At 38.3% G+C, this 16,398-nt stretch overlaps 1 protein-coding gene across 1 annotated transcript; it reads left to right on the top strand.

Annotated features, from left to right (window-relative positions):
* The first annotated feature begins 3,763 nt into the window (after window positions 1-3,763).
* Window positions 3,764-4,732, top strand: LOC120221452 (olfactory receptor 52B2). The gene has a single exon (XM_039218849.1). It carries the CDS (start codon window positions 3,764-3,766, stop codon window positions 4,730-4,732), a length of 969 nt encoding a protein of 322 aa, XP_039074780.1.
* The last annotated feature ends 11,666 nt before the right edge of the window (window positions 4,733-16,398 follow it).

The raw sequence follows: 16,398 nt of genomic DNA on the forward strand, positions 1-16,398 counted from the left end.
CACTGACTTAAGATTATGAAAACATTTTACCTGCTACCTTTAAGTGCATGTGAACATAAGTGAAGTTATTAGAGACATAAATCTGTATTTTCTCCAATTTATTAAAAGGATAAATCATTCACAAGTTTTTGCACCTTATTTATAAAAGGCATCTCTTGTTGACACATCTCATAACTAATCTTTCCAATATATTGTGCTGCAAACAAAGGCCACCCTTATGACCTGGGGTGATGGACAGGCTGTTTTATCTGTTCGGGACATGGTTTCAGGGTTTAGAGCCTGTACTTTTCAAAGAACCTAAGAGTGGTATGGGGCACCTGAGTGGTGCAGTTGGTTAAACATCTGACTTTTGATTTTGGCTCATGTCACGATCTCATGGTTTTGTGAGTTCGAACCCTACACTGGGCTCTGTACTGACTGTGTGGGGCCTGGTTGGAATTCTCTCTCTGTCCTTGTCTCTGTTCCTCTCCTGCTTGTACATGCTCTCTTTCTCTCTCTCTCCCCCCCAAAATAAATAAATAAACTTAAAAAGAATAATAAAAGAACCTAAGAGTAGTGAAAAACACTTGAGATCTGAAGCACAAAGAAAATGGCAAAATAAAATTACTACTTGTTTTAATAAATATCTACATAGTATAACTAGGCCAAAAAGTAACTGACTCACTCCTATATGGTTATCTAACAATTATACCTGATGTGGTTTGTGAGTGTATTTTAATATGTTGTTCTGATGTTAGGAGATTCTTCCAACGTTAAGACTGCATGAAGACATACTAAGCTTTTATATAACTCCATAAAGAGACAATGGGGATTACCAAAAAAATAGAGTTGGTTGGGACTTTCAGGAAGAAAAGGACACTAGCAGGAAAAAGAGACAGTAAAGTCTGCTCAGGGGGATGTGAGAAAGAAGTGGCTCCATTTCTCTGTAGCCTGGACTGAATCTTCCCCCTGATGCTCACTCCTGGCTCTCTTTGATTTTAGAGCTGAAGCTCTGACTCCTATCATTCCACCCTGGGATTCTATAAATGTTGGAGACAGTCTCTGTTCCTGCTGAGACGGATGGGTGTTTTTCAAAGCCTGCCAGAGAAGCCTGCCAGGTAGTTGTGACCTAAGCTAAGTTCATCAGTGATGGGCCTGCCTGGTGCGTCACCCAGCCCTCAGGTCTTGATTCTGAGACACCAGGTCCATTTGAAAGATCTATTCTCAGGCTGTTTTTCTCTCTTTTGGCACTTTTCTCATCCCATTGTACTCTTCCTTGGGAAAGGAATTTACTTTGGTCATATTTGGATGAAGAATAAGACTTCAATGTTGCTGAATATTCGTTAAGGTGTTTTGCCACTTGAGAAAAACAATGGGACCCTGGCCAGAGAGGCTTATAACTAATAATAACAAGAATAATAACCTAAGATTACCACCTTAGTAGAGGTGGTAGGTAGGGTTCATCTGTGAACCTGTGAACCCTTAGTGCCCTCACCTAATGCACCTGTTCCCTTCCACTTAGTATGGGTCCTTGTGCCTTCTCCACTGTTCTGGATCTTCTCTCTCATCTAGATATTCTCATAGGGTTCAGGGAGGTACTTTCTGTGAGATTTTGGATGTCCCTCTTTGTGCCTGTGACTTTCCTCTCTTCTTATCCCTCTTCCTAAATGAGCCTAGAACCCTCCTGCTGAGAATACTCAGCAGGGTTGAGATGAGGCCCTCAGAAGCCTTTGAATGAAATGAAAGTCTTTCATCACACAGACAATAACCTTCTTTCTGGAACCTCAATAACAGCCATCCAGGCCTCTCTGCCTTTCTCCCCCCTTGCCTTTGCTGGCTCACTATTGGGTTTTAAAGAATCATTAGAATTATAGCAGAGAGCTGGAGTTGTTTTTATAAGGACTTATATCAGGTATCTTTTATTGAGAAGGGATGCATTAATAACTAATGGGGTTCAGAAAAGTGAGGAAGAATTTCAGTAAGTTTTCTTCTAAAGAAAATGAATTTGTTTTCTGGTGGGGCTTTTGTTTATGTAATTTGGGGCCAATGCTTTAGAATAGAGGCAGAGCAATGCTACCAGTGGCTCTTCTTCTCTGTGCTTATCGCCAGCAAAGGTCAGTTTTTCATCTAAATAGAAGTTGAATGAATATTTAAAATATCCTGGCTTGAAAGATGTCATTGTTACTAGCTCACCTGGGGACAACACTTCCCTAAATCTGACCCTGTTCCCATTTCTGTCCCCACCTATATAGTCCCATTAATTCCTCCCCACAGCTCATCATGCACTGAAGAAGTGCATCTGCACAGAGGTAGGGGGATAACCTCATAAACTGGGCCTTTCATTCCTTTCGATGCCTTACTCCCTGGGGCCCTTTGAACCATTGTCAGTAGATCCATCTAGTATTTATTTGGAAACTTTATACTTCTTATTCTCTCTTATAGTCGCTTTTCTCCATGTTCCCTTCCAGAGTTTTAATCATCCTTCTCTATACTTTATAGCTGACAGGTGGTCTAGACCTTCAGGAGGAAACAAATCTTACCTGAATGGTGGGAAAAGCTAAGGCAAGAAGGACTTTACACTTACCCCTTCTTACAGAAGGGAAACCTGGATGTTTTTGAGGATAAAAACAAGTAGGGTAGGAGGAGGGCTATCTTAATGGAGCCACAGGAGGAGTGTATTGGTTCTCTGTACTCAGAGTATTTTTCCCGGGGGGCTTTTAAGGATAAGGAGATCTAGCCTAGAGAAACCTTTATGGAACCATTTGGGGAGGAGCATGAGAAGCAAGGAGTAAGTGATGAATATGGCCTCTCTCGGTTGCTCCATTCCTTGCTGCCTTTTGGGAAGATTTGAATTTGAGTCAGTGTGGAGAAATATATACCTTAGGCTCCTTCTGGATATCCATTTGGTACTCCATTTTCATGCACAGGAAGCCATAAGTGCCAAGATATTAGGCTAGTCTCATGTGAAATGTTCAAAGTAATAGCCAGATAAATTTAATGTGATTAAATATAATCAAATTAGAGAATAGCTTAGCTAATAGATCTTCAGGAAGGAGATACATTGTTATGAACATAGGCCATTACAACGTGGTGAATTTAAGGAAGTATTTTAAGGTTAAAATTTGAGTAAGTACAAGTGGAAGGGAAGGGAAATTCAGGTAAATAAAGAAGGAGCAAAATCTTGGGGACAGGGAAAAGTATAACACAGGTAAGGGCACAAATACCACTTGTATGGAAATGGTAGAATGATGTCTGAAAGGTATGGTGGAGCCTAACTTTTGGAGTAGGGTGATGGAGGCAGGGTGAAGCCTCTATTGGTTCTTCTTCTTCTTTTTTTTTTTAATGTTTATTTATTTATCTTGAGAGAGAGAAGGAGAGACAGACAGACAGACAGACACAGAGTCAGAGAGACAGGGAGACCAAGAATCCCAAGTAGGCTCTGCACTGTCAGCACAGATTCCGACAAGGGGCTCGAACTCACGAACTGTGAGATCATGACCTGAACTGAAACTAAGAGTGAAATGCTTAATCGACTGAGCCACCCAGGTGCCCCTGCCTCTATTGGTTCCGGAAGTATGACTGACACAGAAGGTCTACATGCTAATAAGCCATACACTCAAATGAGCATTCTCTGGGAGAACTTGCCTCTGGAGAGTCCCATGGTTTAGAACTTAATGCTATCTTGTATGATCTCTGTACACACTCAGAGATCCTTTCTGTTCCTGTCAATTTCAGCAGACTCATCAGCTTCTGAGTCATTATAGAGAGGACTCTAAAGTGCATCATGACTCATGCCAACTTTACCATCTTCCACCCTGCAGTTTTTGTTCTACTGGGCATCCCTGGATGGGAGGCTTACCACATTTGGCTGTCAATACCCCTCTGCCTCATGTATATCACTGCCATCCTGGGGAACAGCATCCTGATAGTAGTCATCATCACAGAACGTAATCTTCATGAGCCCATGTACTTCTTCCTCTCCATGCTGGCCATCACGGACATCCTGCTATCTACCACTACTGTACCCAAGGCTCTAGCCATCTTTTGGCTCCATGCCCATGACATTGCCTTTGATGCCTGTGTCACTCAAGTTTTCTTTGTCCATGTGATGTTTGTGGGGGAGTCAGCCATCCTGTTAGCCATGGCCTTTGACCGCTTTGTGGCCATCTGTGCCCCCCTGCATTATACAGCCGTGCTAACATGGCGTGTTGTGGGAAGGATTGGTCTGGCCATTGTCACCCGAAGCTTCTGCATCATCTTCCCAGTGATCTTCTTACTGAAGCGGCTGCCCTTCTGCCGGACCAACATTGTCCCCCATTCCTACTGTGAGCATATCGGAGTGGCCCGCTTGGCCTGTGCTGACATCACCATTAACATCTGGTATGGCTTCTCAGTGCCTATTGTCATGGTCATCATGGATGTGATCCTAATTGCTGTGTCTTACTCACTGATCCTCCGAGCTGTGTTTCGTTTGCCTTCTCAGGATGCCCGGCACAAGGCCCTTAGCACTTGTGGCTCCCACCTCTGTGTTATTCTCATGTTTTATGTTCCATCTTTCTTTACATTATTGACCCACCGCTTTGGACATAACATTCCTCGACATGTCCATATCCTGCTGGCCAATCTTTATGTGGTGGTGCCACCAATGCTCAACCCCATTGTCTATGGTGTGAAGACTAAGCAGATCCGGGAGGGTGTAGCCCACCGGTTCTTTGACATCAAGACTTGGTGTTGTGCTTCCCCTCTGGGCTGATGGCTCCCCAGGAATCTGCACTCCAAGCTTTATCAAGGAAATTAAGTGTGAAATACAGAGGTTTCCTGGACTAAGAGGGCTTTTACTTCTCTTCCTCTTTTTCTTCCTTCTTCGTGGTCCTTTTCCAGCTTTTCTTTTTTTCTCTTCTGGCTCTTCATCTTTGCCTTCTTCTCCTGTTTTTGTTTTTGTTTGTTTTTTTCTTGTATTTTTTATCTTATTCTCTTCTCACACCCCTCCTCCACAACCCAGGAATAATAACTAAGCATACATGCCTCTGATATGAACATTTGGTATTTTCAGTAGACCAGACATATTACAGAAACACAGAGAACTGAACATAACATGAAGTGAGTTATGAGCACATGGATAAATATAATTTTATATTGAATATCTGAAGGGATTCCTGTTTTGTTTTTTTTTAAATCTCCAAATGTGCATTGATTCTTTGTACAGGCTCAAGTAGCTCTTCACTCACTTTTATAATGGCAGCTGTTTTTGTAAAACAGTCATACCTGCCCTTCAGCCATCTGGAAAACTGTTCATTTTTCAAATTTCAGATCAAGAACTACTTTCCCTGAAAACTCTTTCCTGACTTTTCCAGGCACTCCAAGACTCCTATCTTTATACGTTGATTGCATCTTGTACAAATCTCAAAATGTATGTAGTGATTTGTAATGGGTTGTTTATTTATTTGTACCCCTAATTGATTGTAAATTCTTTGAAATCAGAAGAGTTTGTGTCATTCATATTTGTACTCTCAGTGCATTATAAAATGCCTGGGACATAATAAATGTTTGAAAAATGAATGGTATCACCATTATGCACTTACCTCCTGATGTTAGAACATGGATTTCTCTTAGGCATTCAGATGATCAGCTAAATTAGTTCACACACCAGGGATGAGTAAACCAGTTCCTCACAAAGGCAGTTTGGCATCAGGGAGGTAAACAAGCTGCAGATTGCACAGCGTCTTACTTCTCATGGCTTTCCTGTAACACAGAGATCAGGGAATAGACTAGAGTTAGAGAAAACAGGGCACGCTTGATTTTTCTCTTCTAACTTGGCTCCTGATAGGAATGTGCACATTGTTGCTGGACAGGTTAGCAAAATTGGAGTAGTCTCTTGGAGTTCACAGTCTTGACCCTCATTCTTTTATGCTTTTTCAGAAAAGGTCATACACACTCATATCCTTAACCACCACTAACACAAATGAGTCCAACATCTCTTTCTCCATCCTGGAACTCTTTTTTGGGCATTAGATGCATAAATCTATGTATCAACTAGACATCTCCTCCAGGATGTAGAACTAAATCATTTAGGCTGCTTTTCTTCGTGTTCCATTCTTTTTCTTAGGAACTAGATTATGATGATTCCATCAACTACATTGAGTTGGAAACCCTGGGAAGTTTCTCAACTTCCTCTCTGTCCTGTTTTTCAAGAAGTGAAGGATTGTTACAAATATTGGTTGTATCACTAAATAGCTATGTGGATAATATTTGGAGTCCTGTCAGGATTAAAGCATTGTCCTTATTGTTTTCTAGTTGTGTGAATATGTGAAAAATAGTTAATGATTTTAGTCCTCATTTTTTTCATCTGGAAAATGGGGATATCAATAATATCTCATAGGGTTGTAGAGAGGAAATAAACCATATATGTAGTAACACAATCTTTATCTCATCGTAAGTATCTGAGAAATATTTCTTTTTTTAAATTTCTTTTTTCAATTTACATCCAAGTTAGCATATGTCTTACTCATCATTATAGTTCCAGCATCTAGCATAGGGTTCCCTATGTATATTTATAGATTAACTAATTTGAAATGTTGGTGAGGTATTTGACCTCTGGACCCGTCACTGTTAAATATTATCTAATTTTATGACTGAAAATCATTTGGACACACACACACACACACACACACACACACACACACTACTTAATTCCTTCTGATCTAGTATTGCTTCTACATCTCCACAGGTGAAACCCTAAAGTCCCATCTGGGCACTTTGCCCAGTTCCAAGTGTAGGATCTTCAGGTGATATACAAGAACTTCTCCATCAGGGACACATGGGTGACTCAGTAGCTTAGGTGTCTGACTCTTGGTTTTGGCTCAGGTCATGATCTCATGGTTCCTGGGTTTGAGCTCTGCACTGGAGCTCTGTGTTGGCAGTGAGGAGCCTGCTTGGGATTCTCTTTCCCCGCCCCCACCCCCCCGTCCCCCACTCCCACCACTCACTTGCTCTTTCTCTCTCAAAATAAATAAATAAACTTAGAAAAAAAGTCTTCTCCATCAGATTTGGTTGGGGTTTTTCTTGACCTAGAGACCTATAATTTAAAAGGAAATTTATCTTCTCACTTCTCATCCCCTTATTAAATATATGATAGTGTAACAGGGATATTTAACAATAGCTTCTCCCATTTGGAAAGATGATGAATGTAAGACATACAGTAATCATTAATTCATAGTAATTTTGAATTCCCCATTGGGGAGACACTGGGAAAGCTCTATATGGGTTTGGGAGAAGTTTCTTTTCTATTTTTGGGGGGAAGTGGTGGAGAAGTTTCTACTCTCTTGTCCATTCCTCTCTGTGACCCATGGAAGCATCTCTGGAAGCTTCTTTTCTATTATGTTCTTAAGCCATATCTAAAATAGTAATTGGGTAATATATTCTTCTTGGGGACAGCGCAGCTTTCTTTGCCCACTTTCTGGTGCTGAAATGCTGGGTCCCAAGAGTCTGGTTAATTCTTAAATAGTGAAGGGATTTTTTTAGATGAGCTTTTTTAGTTAGTTAGTTTTTGTTTTTTGAGTTTTTTTGTGTGGGGTTTTTGGGCAATATATGTTGATTTAAAACCTGGTATGTTTCTTTTCTGTTTGGTTCCACTTAGGTGCCAGGAAACATACCCCAAATCTTTTAAAGACTTAATTCTCAAATTTTCTCTATTTTTCCCTTTATCACTTCTATGTATATCTCTGAACTAAATGGAGGCCAATTTGGGACTATGATGCCTTAGTGGGAAGCTACTACCTTTAATTTGACCTTTGCCCTCAGTTGCTTTATCCATCTGAGATGTTTATTGGAGAGCACACTCATAACATGGTCTTTATCTTTAAGCAGTTTAATTTACTAAGAAATTTGCTTGAAGCTTTAAAAAACCATTTCTTACTGTTTAGAAGTGGTTATATTAGGAATGTGGCAAAGGGGGATTAAGGTTGCTAATCGACAGATATTATTCTGAATTTTGTGGATGGGGCCAATGTAATCATAAAGGCCCTTATAAGTGGAAGAGGCAGGCAGAAGGGTGAAGTGTCACTGACATGTCGGACAGAGAAAGACAAATACTGTATTACATCATTTATATGTGGAATCTAAAAAATCAAAACTCATAGAAACAGTAAAATAGTGGTTACCAGGCATGGAAGGTGGTTAATGGGGAGATGTTGGTCAAAGGATACAAACTTCTAGTTATAAGAAAATAAGTTCTGGGGATCTAATGCACAATGTGGCAACTATAGCTAATAATATTTTATTATATACTTGAAAACTGCTAATAGAGTAAATCTTGAATGTTCTTACCACTTAAAAATGATAATTTTGTGATATGATGGCTATGTTAGCTACCACTATGATGGTAATTATTTTGCAATATATAAGTATATCAAATCAACAAGTTGTACTCCTTAAACTTACAGAATTTTGTATGTTATATCTTAATAAAGCTGGAGAAAATACCACTTGGAAGAGAGCCATTCATAGTTTCATTCAATCTGCAATATCATTTTTTCTTTTCTGTATGAATAGCACATAATGTTTTATTGTATTAAAGTATCCAAAAGGTTGAAATTGTATTACTATTAATACAGTCACTGAATTAGTCTCATTCTCAGGATTTTTTAATGTTGAGAAACATATCTAACTAACAGAATTTTATGACGATTAAATGATACTGTGTTTGGGACAATTTTTAAGTTGCCAAATACTATGTATAGGGCATTACTATTATTCTTTTGCTTCTGCTAGGTGGACACAAGAAAGATATTGGGATAATCTAGAGGCTTCTTCAGTGATTACCTGTCTTCTCTCCCTGTTCTCTGGAGTCTAAAATTTCTGGTCATTGGTGGAAGAATAACCCTAATCTTTTGGAAAAGGATGCAGCTTCTCTCCTTATAGATGCCTCTAAACATAGCTTTCTTGTTCACCATCCCAGTTTAAGAGCTGATTACTTGTGGCTCTGATGTGGGTTTTCAGCCTCTGTGTCCTGCCCTGCATTAAACCACTCTGGCTGATTATCTCATGGTTCCTACCACTGCTCCACATCCATCCAGATTCTGTCTTCCAAGGGGCTGATGCCCAACTGTGGATTTATCTATAAACTTCCTGAAGGCTCTCCTTGGTGAGTGGTCCAGAAGAGTTTTTTTTCTGATTCACTAGGAAAAGCTACATTTGCTACTATCCTGTAACACACAGACTTTGTTAGTTAGTTGTGTGGTACAGAGTCCTTTGCTAGATATACTGTTTTGTTTACAGTTTCACTAGAGGGGTAAAAGCAGTAAACAATCATCTCGTTTCCACTAAAAGTGTACATGGAATCATTTGTCCAGATTTTGAGTTTTATTGCAAAATAATTTTAAATACCTCTATGTGGATTGCACATTCAAGGCACAGTGTCTTCCATTATCTTTTAATGTTATCAATATCTTAGTTGCATAGGGAAATAGGGCTATTCCCAATGTACAAATGGGAAAAAAAACAGGGAAGTTAAGTAAGTGGCAAAGGACACTGTTCTGCCTTTTGGATTGCAGTTGATCAAAATAAAACACAGGCTGTAAGCAAAATTGGAATCTATCAGCTTGAAGGAAAGATTTAAAAACTAGACTGTTGGAGGAGCAAGGGTATGAAACCATAGGAAGGACTGGAATTAGTCCTGTTTATCTGTCATCTCTAAATCATCTCTATATATAGCAGTAATTCTATATCATGCTACAGATTGGTTTTCTCTAGCCTGGAAACAGTTTCTGAGCTTTACATTTACAAATTTTGTCCACTGCAGAGTGACTGCCTAAAAATTTTGGAGAAGGATCTCTTTGGCTCAGTTGAAGTCACATGCCTACTCCTAGTACAAAATGTTGTGAGGAAGGAGTGGTGCCTCCTTGTCAACTGAGTAGGGAGGACATTTTTCTGAAAAGCAAATACTGGAAGCTACCTGTCAGCTACAGTTATATGACAGATCAGAGGCAGAAAGGCAAAGGATCTGTATTTTTTTATTCCTAGAGACTTATATATTTAAGTCTATTTGTGTGTATACTATCTATATTCCTTTTCAGACTGTAAGCAGTATGAGGGCAAGGTCATGTCTTCCTTATTTACTACTTCATTTCCAGCATCTCACACTCAATCAAAAAAGCTTTGTCATTTTTTTTTTAAATACTTTTTTCCCAGTAAAATCTACACCCAACAGGGAGCTTGAACTCACAACCTCAAGATCAAGAGTCAGTGTCCCTGAATGTTCATTCAGTAGAGCATCTGAATCTTGATTTCAGCTCAGGTCATGATCTCATAGTTTGTAGGATCAAGCCCTGTGCTTGGGACTCTCTCTATCCTCTCTCTCTCTGCCCCTTCCCCACTTACACTTTCTTTCTCCTTCTCAAAATAAATAAATAAATAAATGTTAAAAGAAAAAGATCAAGAGCACATAGTCTACTGACTGAGCCAGCCAGGCACACCAAACGCTCTATTATTCTTTCACCAAAGCATATCAAATAGTAAAAGAGAGAGAGAGAGAGAGAGAGAGAGAGAAATATGTATAGAGAGATATCTTATAGAAGATAGTTTATAGTTTTCTTTTTAAATTAGTATTATTTCATGAGAATTTCCCTGTATAATTATATAGTCTTATAGATATGCTTTTTATGGACTTCATTTTATTTTTCTAGTAATGATGCAATGAATATTTTTCTAAATATAATTCAGGTATCTTTATTTTACAAATAATTTCCTGTAAATATTTAGAATGGGTTACTGGTTTTATTTATTTTCTTTTTTCTTTTTATATAGTCCATTTCATTGATTCCTATTCTGTTTTTATTATTTCATCTACTTGCTTTGATTTTAATTCTTCTCCTAATTCCTTAAAATAGAAGCTTAGATTACAGATTTGAGATTTTTCTTATTTTTATTTATTTTTAAAAATTTTTAATGTTTATTTATTTTTGAGAGAGACACAGAGTGTGAGCAGAGGAGGGGCAGAGAAAAAGGGAGACAGAATATGAAGTAGGCTCCAGGCTCTGAGCTGTCAGCACAGAGCCCAACATAGGGCTTGAACTCAAAAGCCATGAGATCATGACCTGAGCTGAAGTCGGACACTTAACTGAATGAGCCACCTAGGCACTCTGAGATTTTTCTTCTTTTTAAATATATGTATTTAAAGCTATATTTACAAAAATAAAGCTACCGTTGTCAATCTATGTGTGCTGTGGCTGCATTCCATACATTTTGATATGTTGCATTTTAATTTTCATTTAATTAAAATTATAATTTCCCTTATAATTGTTTTCTACCCATGGTTAATTTAGGAGTGTGTTATTTTATTTCATTTTTTTGTCTTGAATTTCTAATTTAATTCTGTTGGGATTAGAAATCATGTTGTATGATTTGAGTCTTTTAACTTTTTCTCAATATTTGTTGAGACTCGTTTTTTCATGTAGTATGTGGTCTATTCTGGAGAAATATTTTCAAGTGTACTTGAAAAGAAATGTATTCTTTTGTCATTGGGTGGAGTATTATATAAATATCAATTACAATCACATTGATTGATAATGTTGTTCAAGTCTTCTATATTCTTTCTGATATTCTGTCTAGTTATTCTATCAATTACTGAGGGTGGCATATTAAAATCCCTAACTATTGAAACAGGCACCCTCCTACACTGTTGGTGGGAATGTAAACTGGTGCAGCCCCTCTGGAAAACAGTGTGGAGGTTCCTCAAAAAATTAACAATAGAACACCCCTGTGACCCAGCAATAACACTGCTAGGAATTTACCCAAGGGATACAGGAGTGCTGAGGCACAGGGGCACATGTACCCCAATGTTCATAGCAGCATTCTCAACAATAGCCAAAACATGGGGGCGCCTGGGTGGCTTAGTTGGTTGAGCATCCGACTTTCACTTAGGTCATGATCTCGTGGTTCGTGGGTTCGAGCCCCAGGTCGGGCTCTGTGCTGACTGCCAGCTCAGAGCCTGGAGCCTGTTTCAGTCTGTGACTCCCTCTCTCTCTGACCCTCCCCTGCTCATGCTGTCTCTCTTTCTCTCTTCTAGAAATAAATAAAACATTAAAAAAAAAAAACAATAGCCAAAACATGGAAAGAGCCTAAGTGTCCATCAACTGACAAATGGATTAAGATGATGTGGTTTATCCAAACAATGGAATACTACATGGCAACGAGAAAGAATGAAATCTGGCCATTTGTAGCAACATGGATGGAACTTGAGGGTGTTATACTGAGCAAAATAAGTCAGGCAGAGAAGGACAGAAACCATATGTTTGCACGTATAGGTGGATTAGGAGGAACTTAACAGAGGACCATGGGGGAGAAGAAGGGGAAAAATAGTTGGGGAGAGGGAGGGAGGCAAACCATGAGAGACTCTTGAATGCTGAGAACAAACTGAGGGCTGATGGGGGTGGGGGAGAGGGGAAGGGGGCTGATGGGCATGGAGGAGGGCACTTGTGGGGATGAGCACTGGGTGTTATATGGAAACCAACGTGACAATAAACTATTAAAAAATACATTAACATTCCTTAACCTAAAATAAATAAAATCCCTAAGTATTGTTGTTGAGCTGTTTCTCCCTTTAATTTTGTAAGATTTTGCTTCATATATTTTGGGGGTGTATTGATAGGTACCAAACACTTAGAGTTGATATATATTTTTAAGGTATCGATCTTTTAACATTATTAAATAACTCTAGAAATATTTGTTTCAAAGTCTATTTTATCTGACATTAATACAGTCATTCCAGCACATACGATTTTTATTTGTATAGTTTATATATTTACTTTTTTTGTTTTAAACTGTTAGTACTTTCAGAGTACTTTGATTATAGTATTTAGTCCCTATTTAGATTATAGTATTTGATGTTATTATTTATATCTGCCATTTTGCTTTTTGTTTTCTATTTGTCTCAGGTTTGTCTGTTTTTGTTCCTCTGTTACTCTTTTATTACCATTTTACTTATTTTGCATGAGATAAATAATTTACCTACTTATTTTCCATTTTTAGTTTCTTCATTTCTTCTGATGGATTCAACATACTGTCTGATGTTATTTCCTTTCCTCCATAATTTTCTTTAGTATTTCCTCCATAATTTTCTCTGGCAATGCATTTTCTCAGCCTTTCCCCCCCAACACATCCAGTCTGTGATTGTTTTTATTTTGTCTTCATTTTTGAGAGATACTTTTGCTGGGTATAGAATTCTTGATTGACACCAAGAACTTTTAGAATTTGGACTATGTCATTCTGTTCCCTTTTGGCCTCCAGAAGTCATTATTAATTATAATGTGTGTTTGTGATGAGTTATTTTTCTCTTGCTGCCTTGAAGATTTTTCTCTTTCTTTAGTAGTCTTTGTCTTTAGTAGTTGACTCTTATGTGTGTAATTGTAGATCTCTTGGTTTTTATCATAGTTGGGGCTCTGATTGTCTTTGACATGTAGATTAATGTTTTTTCATAACATTTTTTATCAATATTTTTTTCAAAATATTTTTCTGCCCCATTCTTGTCCTCTCTTTTTCTAAGAATTGCATTACACCTATGCTGGTGTCTCAGGTCCCTGAGTCTCTGTTCACTTTTCTTTAATCATTTTTTCTTTTTGTACTTTAGATTGTATACGTTCTATTGATTTCTTTTCAAGTTCACTGGTTTTTTTCTTCTGCCATCTCAGATGTGCTGTTGTGCCTTTCAGGTGAGGACCCCCCCTGCCCCCTCCCCCAGTTATCATACTTTTCAACTCCAGAAATTCCGTATGATTAATATGTATAGTTTCTGTCTCTTTATCAAGATTATCTGCTTGTAGAGTCACTGTCTTCAGATTTTTCTTTAATTCTTTAAGTATGGTTTGCTTTAATTCTTTGAACATATTTATAATAACTGCTCTGAAGTCTGTCTTTGATAAACACAACATCTGGGTCCACCAAGTGTAAGTTTTAATGACTGCTTCCTCCCCCCAACCCCATACGTCATACTTTCTTTCTCTACATGTCTCCTACTTAAAAAAAAAATTTTTTAAACAAAGCATTTTAAATAACTTTTTTTCCCTGATTTTTTCCCCCATGCAAGTTTTGCTGGTTTGTTTGGAGTAACTTTTCCTGACATCTGTGGAAACTGTGTCTCCCATAGTGCTCATCCAACTTCTCTGCTCAGATATTTTTAAACTTGAAATTTTACTCCTAGCCCTGGAATTTTGTTGGTTTTCCTGTGTCTGCATAGCTTAGTTGGCTAATAGTGATATATCAGATGTTGTGTCTAAATACTATTAGCCAGTAATCCTCTGCTGTGGATCTGTGTTCACCTTGGGAAACACTTTCAAAGTTCAGGCGGTTTTTAGTTCTGCCTCAGCTTTTATTTTCCATCAGTCTCCTTGAATGTCATACGCATCTGTACTCAGCTTTGGACAGCTTAGAATGTATGGAGAGTTTGGGCTCTCTTTGTTCTCCCTTGAATGTTTGCACAACTCTCCAGTCAGCTGGGCATGTGGGAAGAATTTATCAAACCCTCTATGCTTCTCTCATTGCTAATATCTCCTGAAAACCTCTGGCCAGGCTCCCAGTCTGCTGTTAACCCCAAATATGGTGTCATCTTCTGGCTAGGATGACTGCAGGACTTTCCATTCAGTAGTGGATATGGCTTTTCCATGCTTCCTTGCAAATCAAGTCAGCCCCTTCTGACTAATAAACAATTAGTTTCTGGCAGTGAAGCTACTGATTTTACACCCAGTTTTTCCCTGGTGACACTGTCACATTGACCAAGCTTGGTTGGAGGAGGTTAGATGGGAGCCACCCCAAGCAAGAGCGACAGAGTCCCGTGCCTTCTACCGGACATTCAACAACTGTTTAGTAAATGTCTCTCAATTTGTGGTTTTCCCTCTGCTTGGTGTCCAGAATCATGATGCGAGGAACCTGTAGGCATTCCAGATAAAATATAGGTCACGAAGTTAAATTTGAATTTCAGATAAACAATGAATAATATTTTAAGTATGAGTAGTTACCAAACATTGCATGACACATACTTTACTAAAAAATTATTTGCTATTTGTCTGAAATTAAAATTTAACTGACATTCTGTATTTTTATTTGCTAAATCTGGCAATCCTCCCTTATGCATCTGGATTTTGACAGTGGTCTGTCAGTTCTACTTTATCTCAATACACACACACTCTCTCTCTTTCTCTCTCTTACACGCGCACACACACACACACACACACACATTTTTGTTCATGGTGAGATTTTCCCTTAAGAGATCTTCTATGGTCTTTTATGCAGATAGCTCTAAATTCTGTTGGGATCATCATCTACTTATTGGGAAAGTCATATTATATTAAAATCCAAAATAAAGAGATTATGACGGGCAGGTGGTCTCATTACTTTTCTACTAGAAAGCTTTCTTGGCCCCAATACAAATTAGCTTCATATGTAGTGAAAGAGGTCAGCCTTTGTCAAATCACAAAATAGTTTATGTTACATTCTTGCCATAAACAATTAGCTTTTACTGTACTGATCTCTAGAAGGAAGAAAATGTGCTGCCTTCAATGTTAGAAAAGCATCTGACAACATTAAAAAAAATAGAAACTTATTGTACATACTATCATTTTATCTTTTTGAAGTATACCATTCAACAGTTCTTAGTATATTCCAGAATTGTGCAACTATCACCATTATATAATTCCAGAACATTTTCTTCACCACATAAAGGAATGTTATCCATTAACGGTCATCACCATTTTCCCCACACCCAGCATCCTTAGCCCCTGACAAACACTAGTCTATTCTATCTCTATAGATTTGCTTATTACACATTTCACATAAATAAAATTATACAATATATGATCTGTTATGTCTGGCTTCTTTCAATTAACAATGTTTTATTTTATTTGTTTATTTTTTACTTAAAATATTTTTAATTGTATAATAATCGTCTTCTTTTCTTTTTTAGTGGTTCTTTTTTTTTTCTTAAATAGTTTATTGTCAAGTTGGTTTCCATATAACACCCAGTGCTCATCCCCACAAGTGCCCTCCTCCATGCCCATCAGCCCCCTCCCCCTCTCCCCCACCCCCATCAGCCCTCAGTTTGTTCTCAGCATTCAAGAGTCTCTCATGGTTTGCCTCCCTCCCTCTCCCCAACTATTTTTCCCCTTCTTCTCCCCCATGGTCCTCTGTTAAGTTCCTCCTAATCCACCTATACGTGCAAACATATGGTTTCTGTCCTTCTCTGCCTGACTTATTTTGCTCAGTATAACACCCTCAAGTTCCATCCATGTTGCTACAAATGGCCAGATTTCATTCTTTCTCGTTGCCATGTAGTATTCCATTGTTTGGATAAACCACATCATCTTAATCCATTTGTCAGTTGATGGACACTTAGGCTCTTTCCATGTTTTAGCTATTGTTGAGAGTGCTGCT

The sequence above is a fragment of the Hyaena hyaena genome, unplaced genomic scaffold (assembly GCF_003009895.1).
Source record: "Hyaena hyaena isolate Hyena2069 unplaced genomic scaffold, ASM300989v1 scaffold_779, whole genome shotgun sequence".
NCBI lineage: Eukaryota > Metazoa > Chordata > Mammalia > Carnivora > Hyaenidae > Hyaena > Hyaena hyaena.

Coding starts and splice junctions, on each gene's coding strand:
- LOC120221452 (XM_039218849.1), top strand. CDS start 3,764: ATGACTCATGCCAACTTTACCATCTTCCACCCTGCAGTTTTTGTTCTA.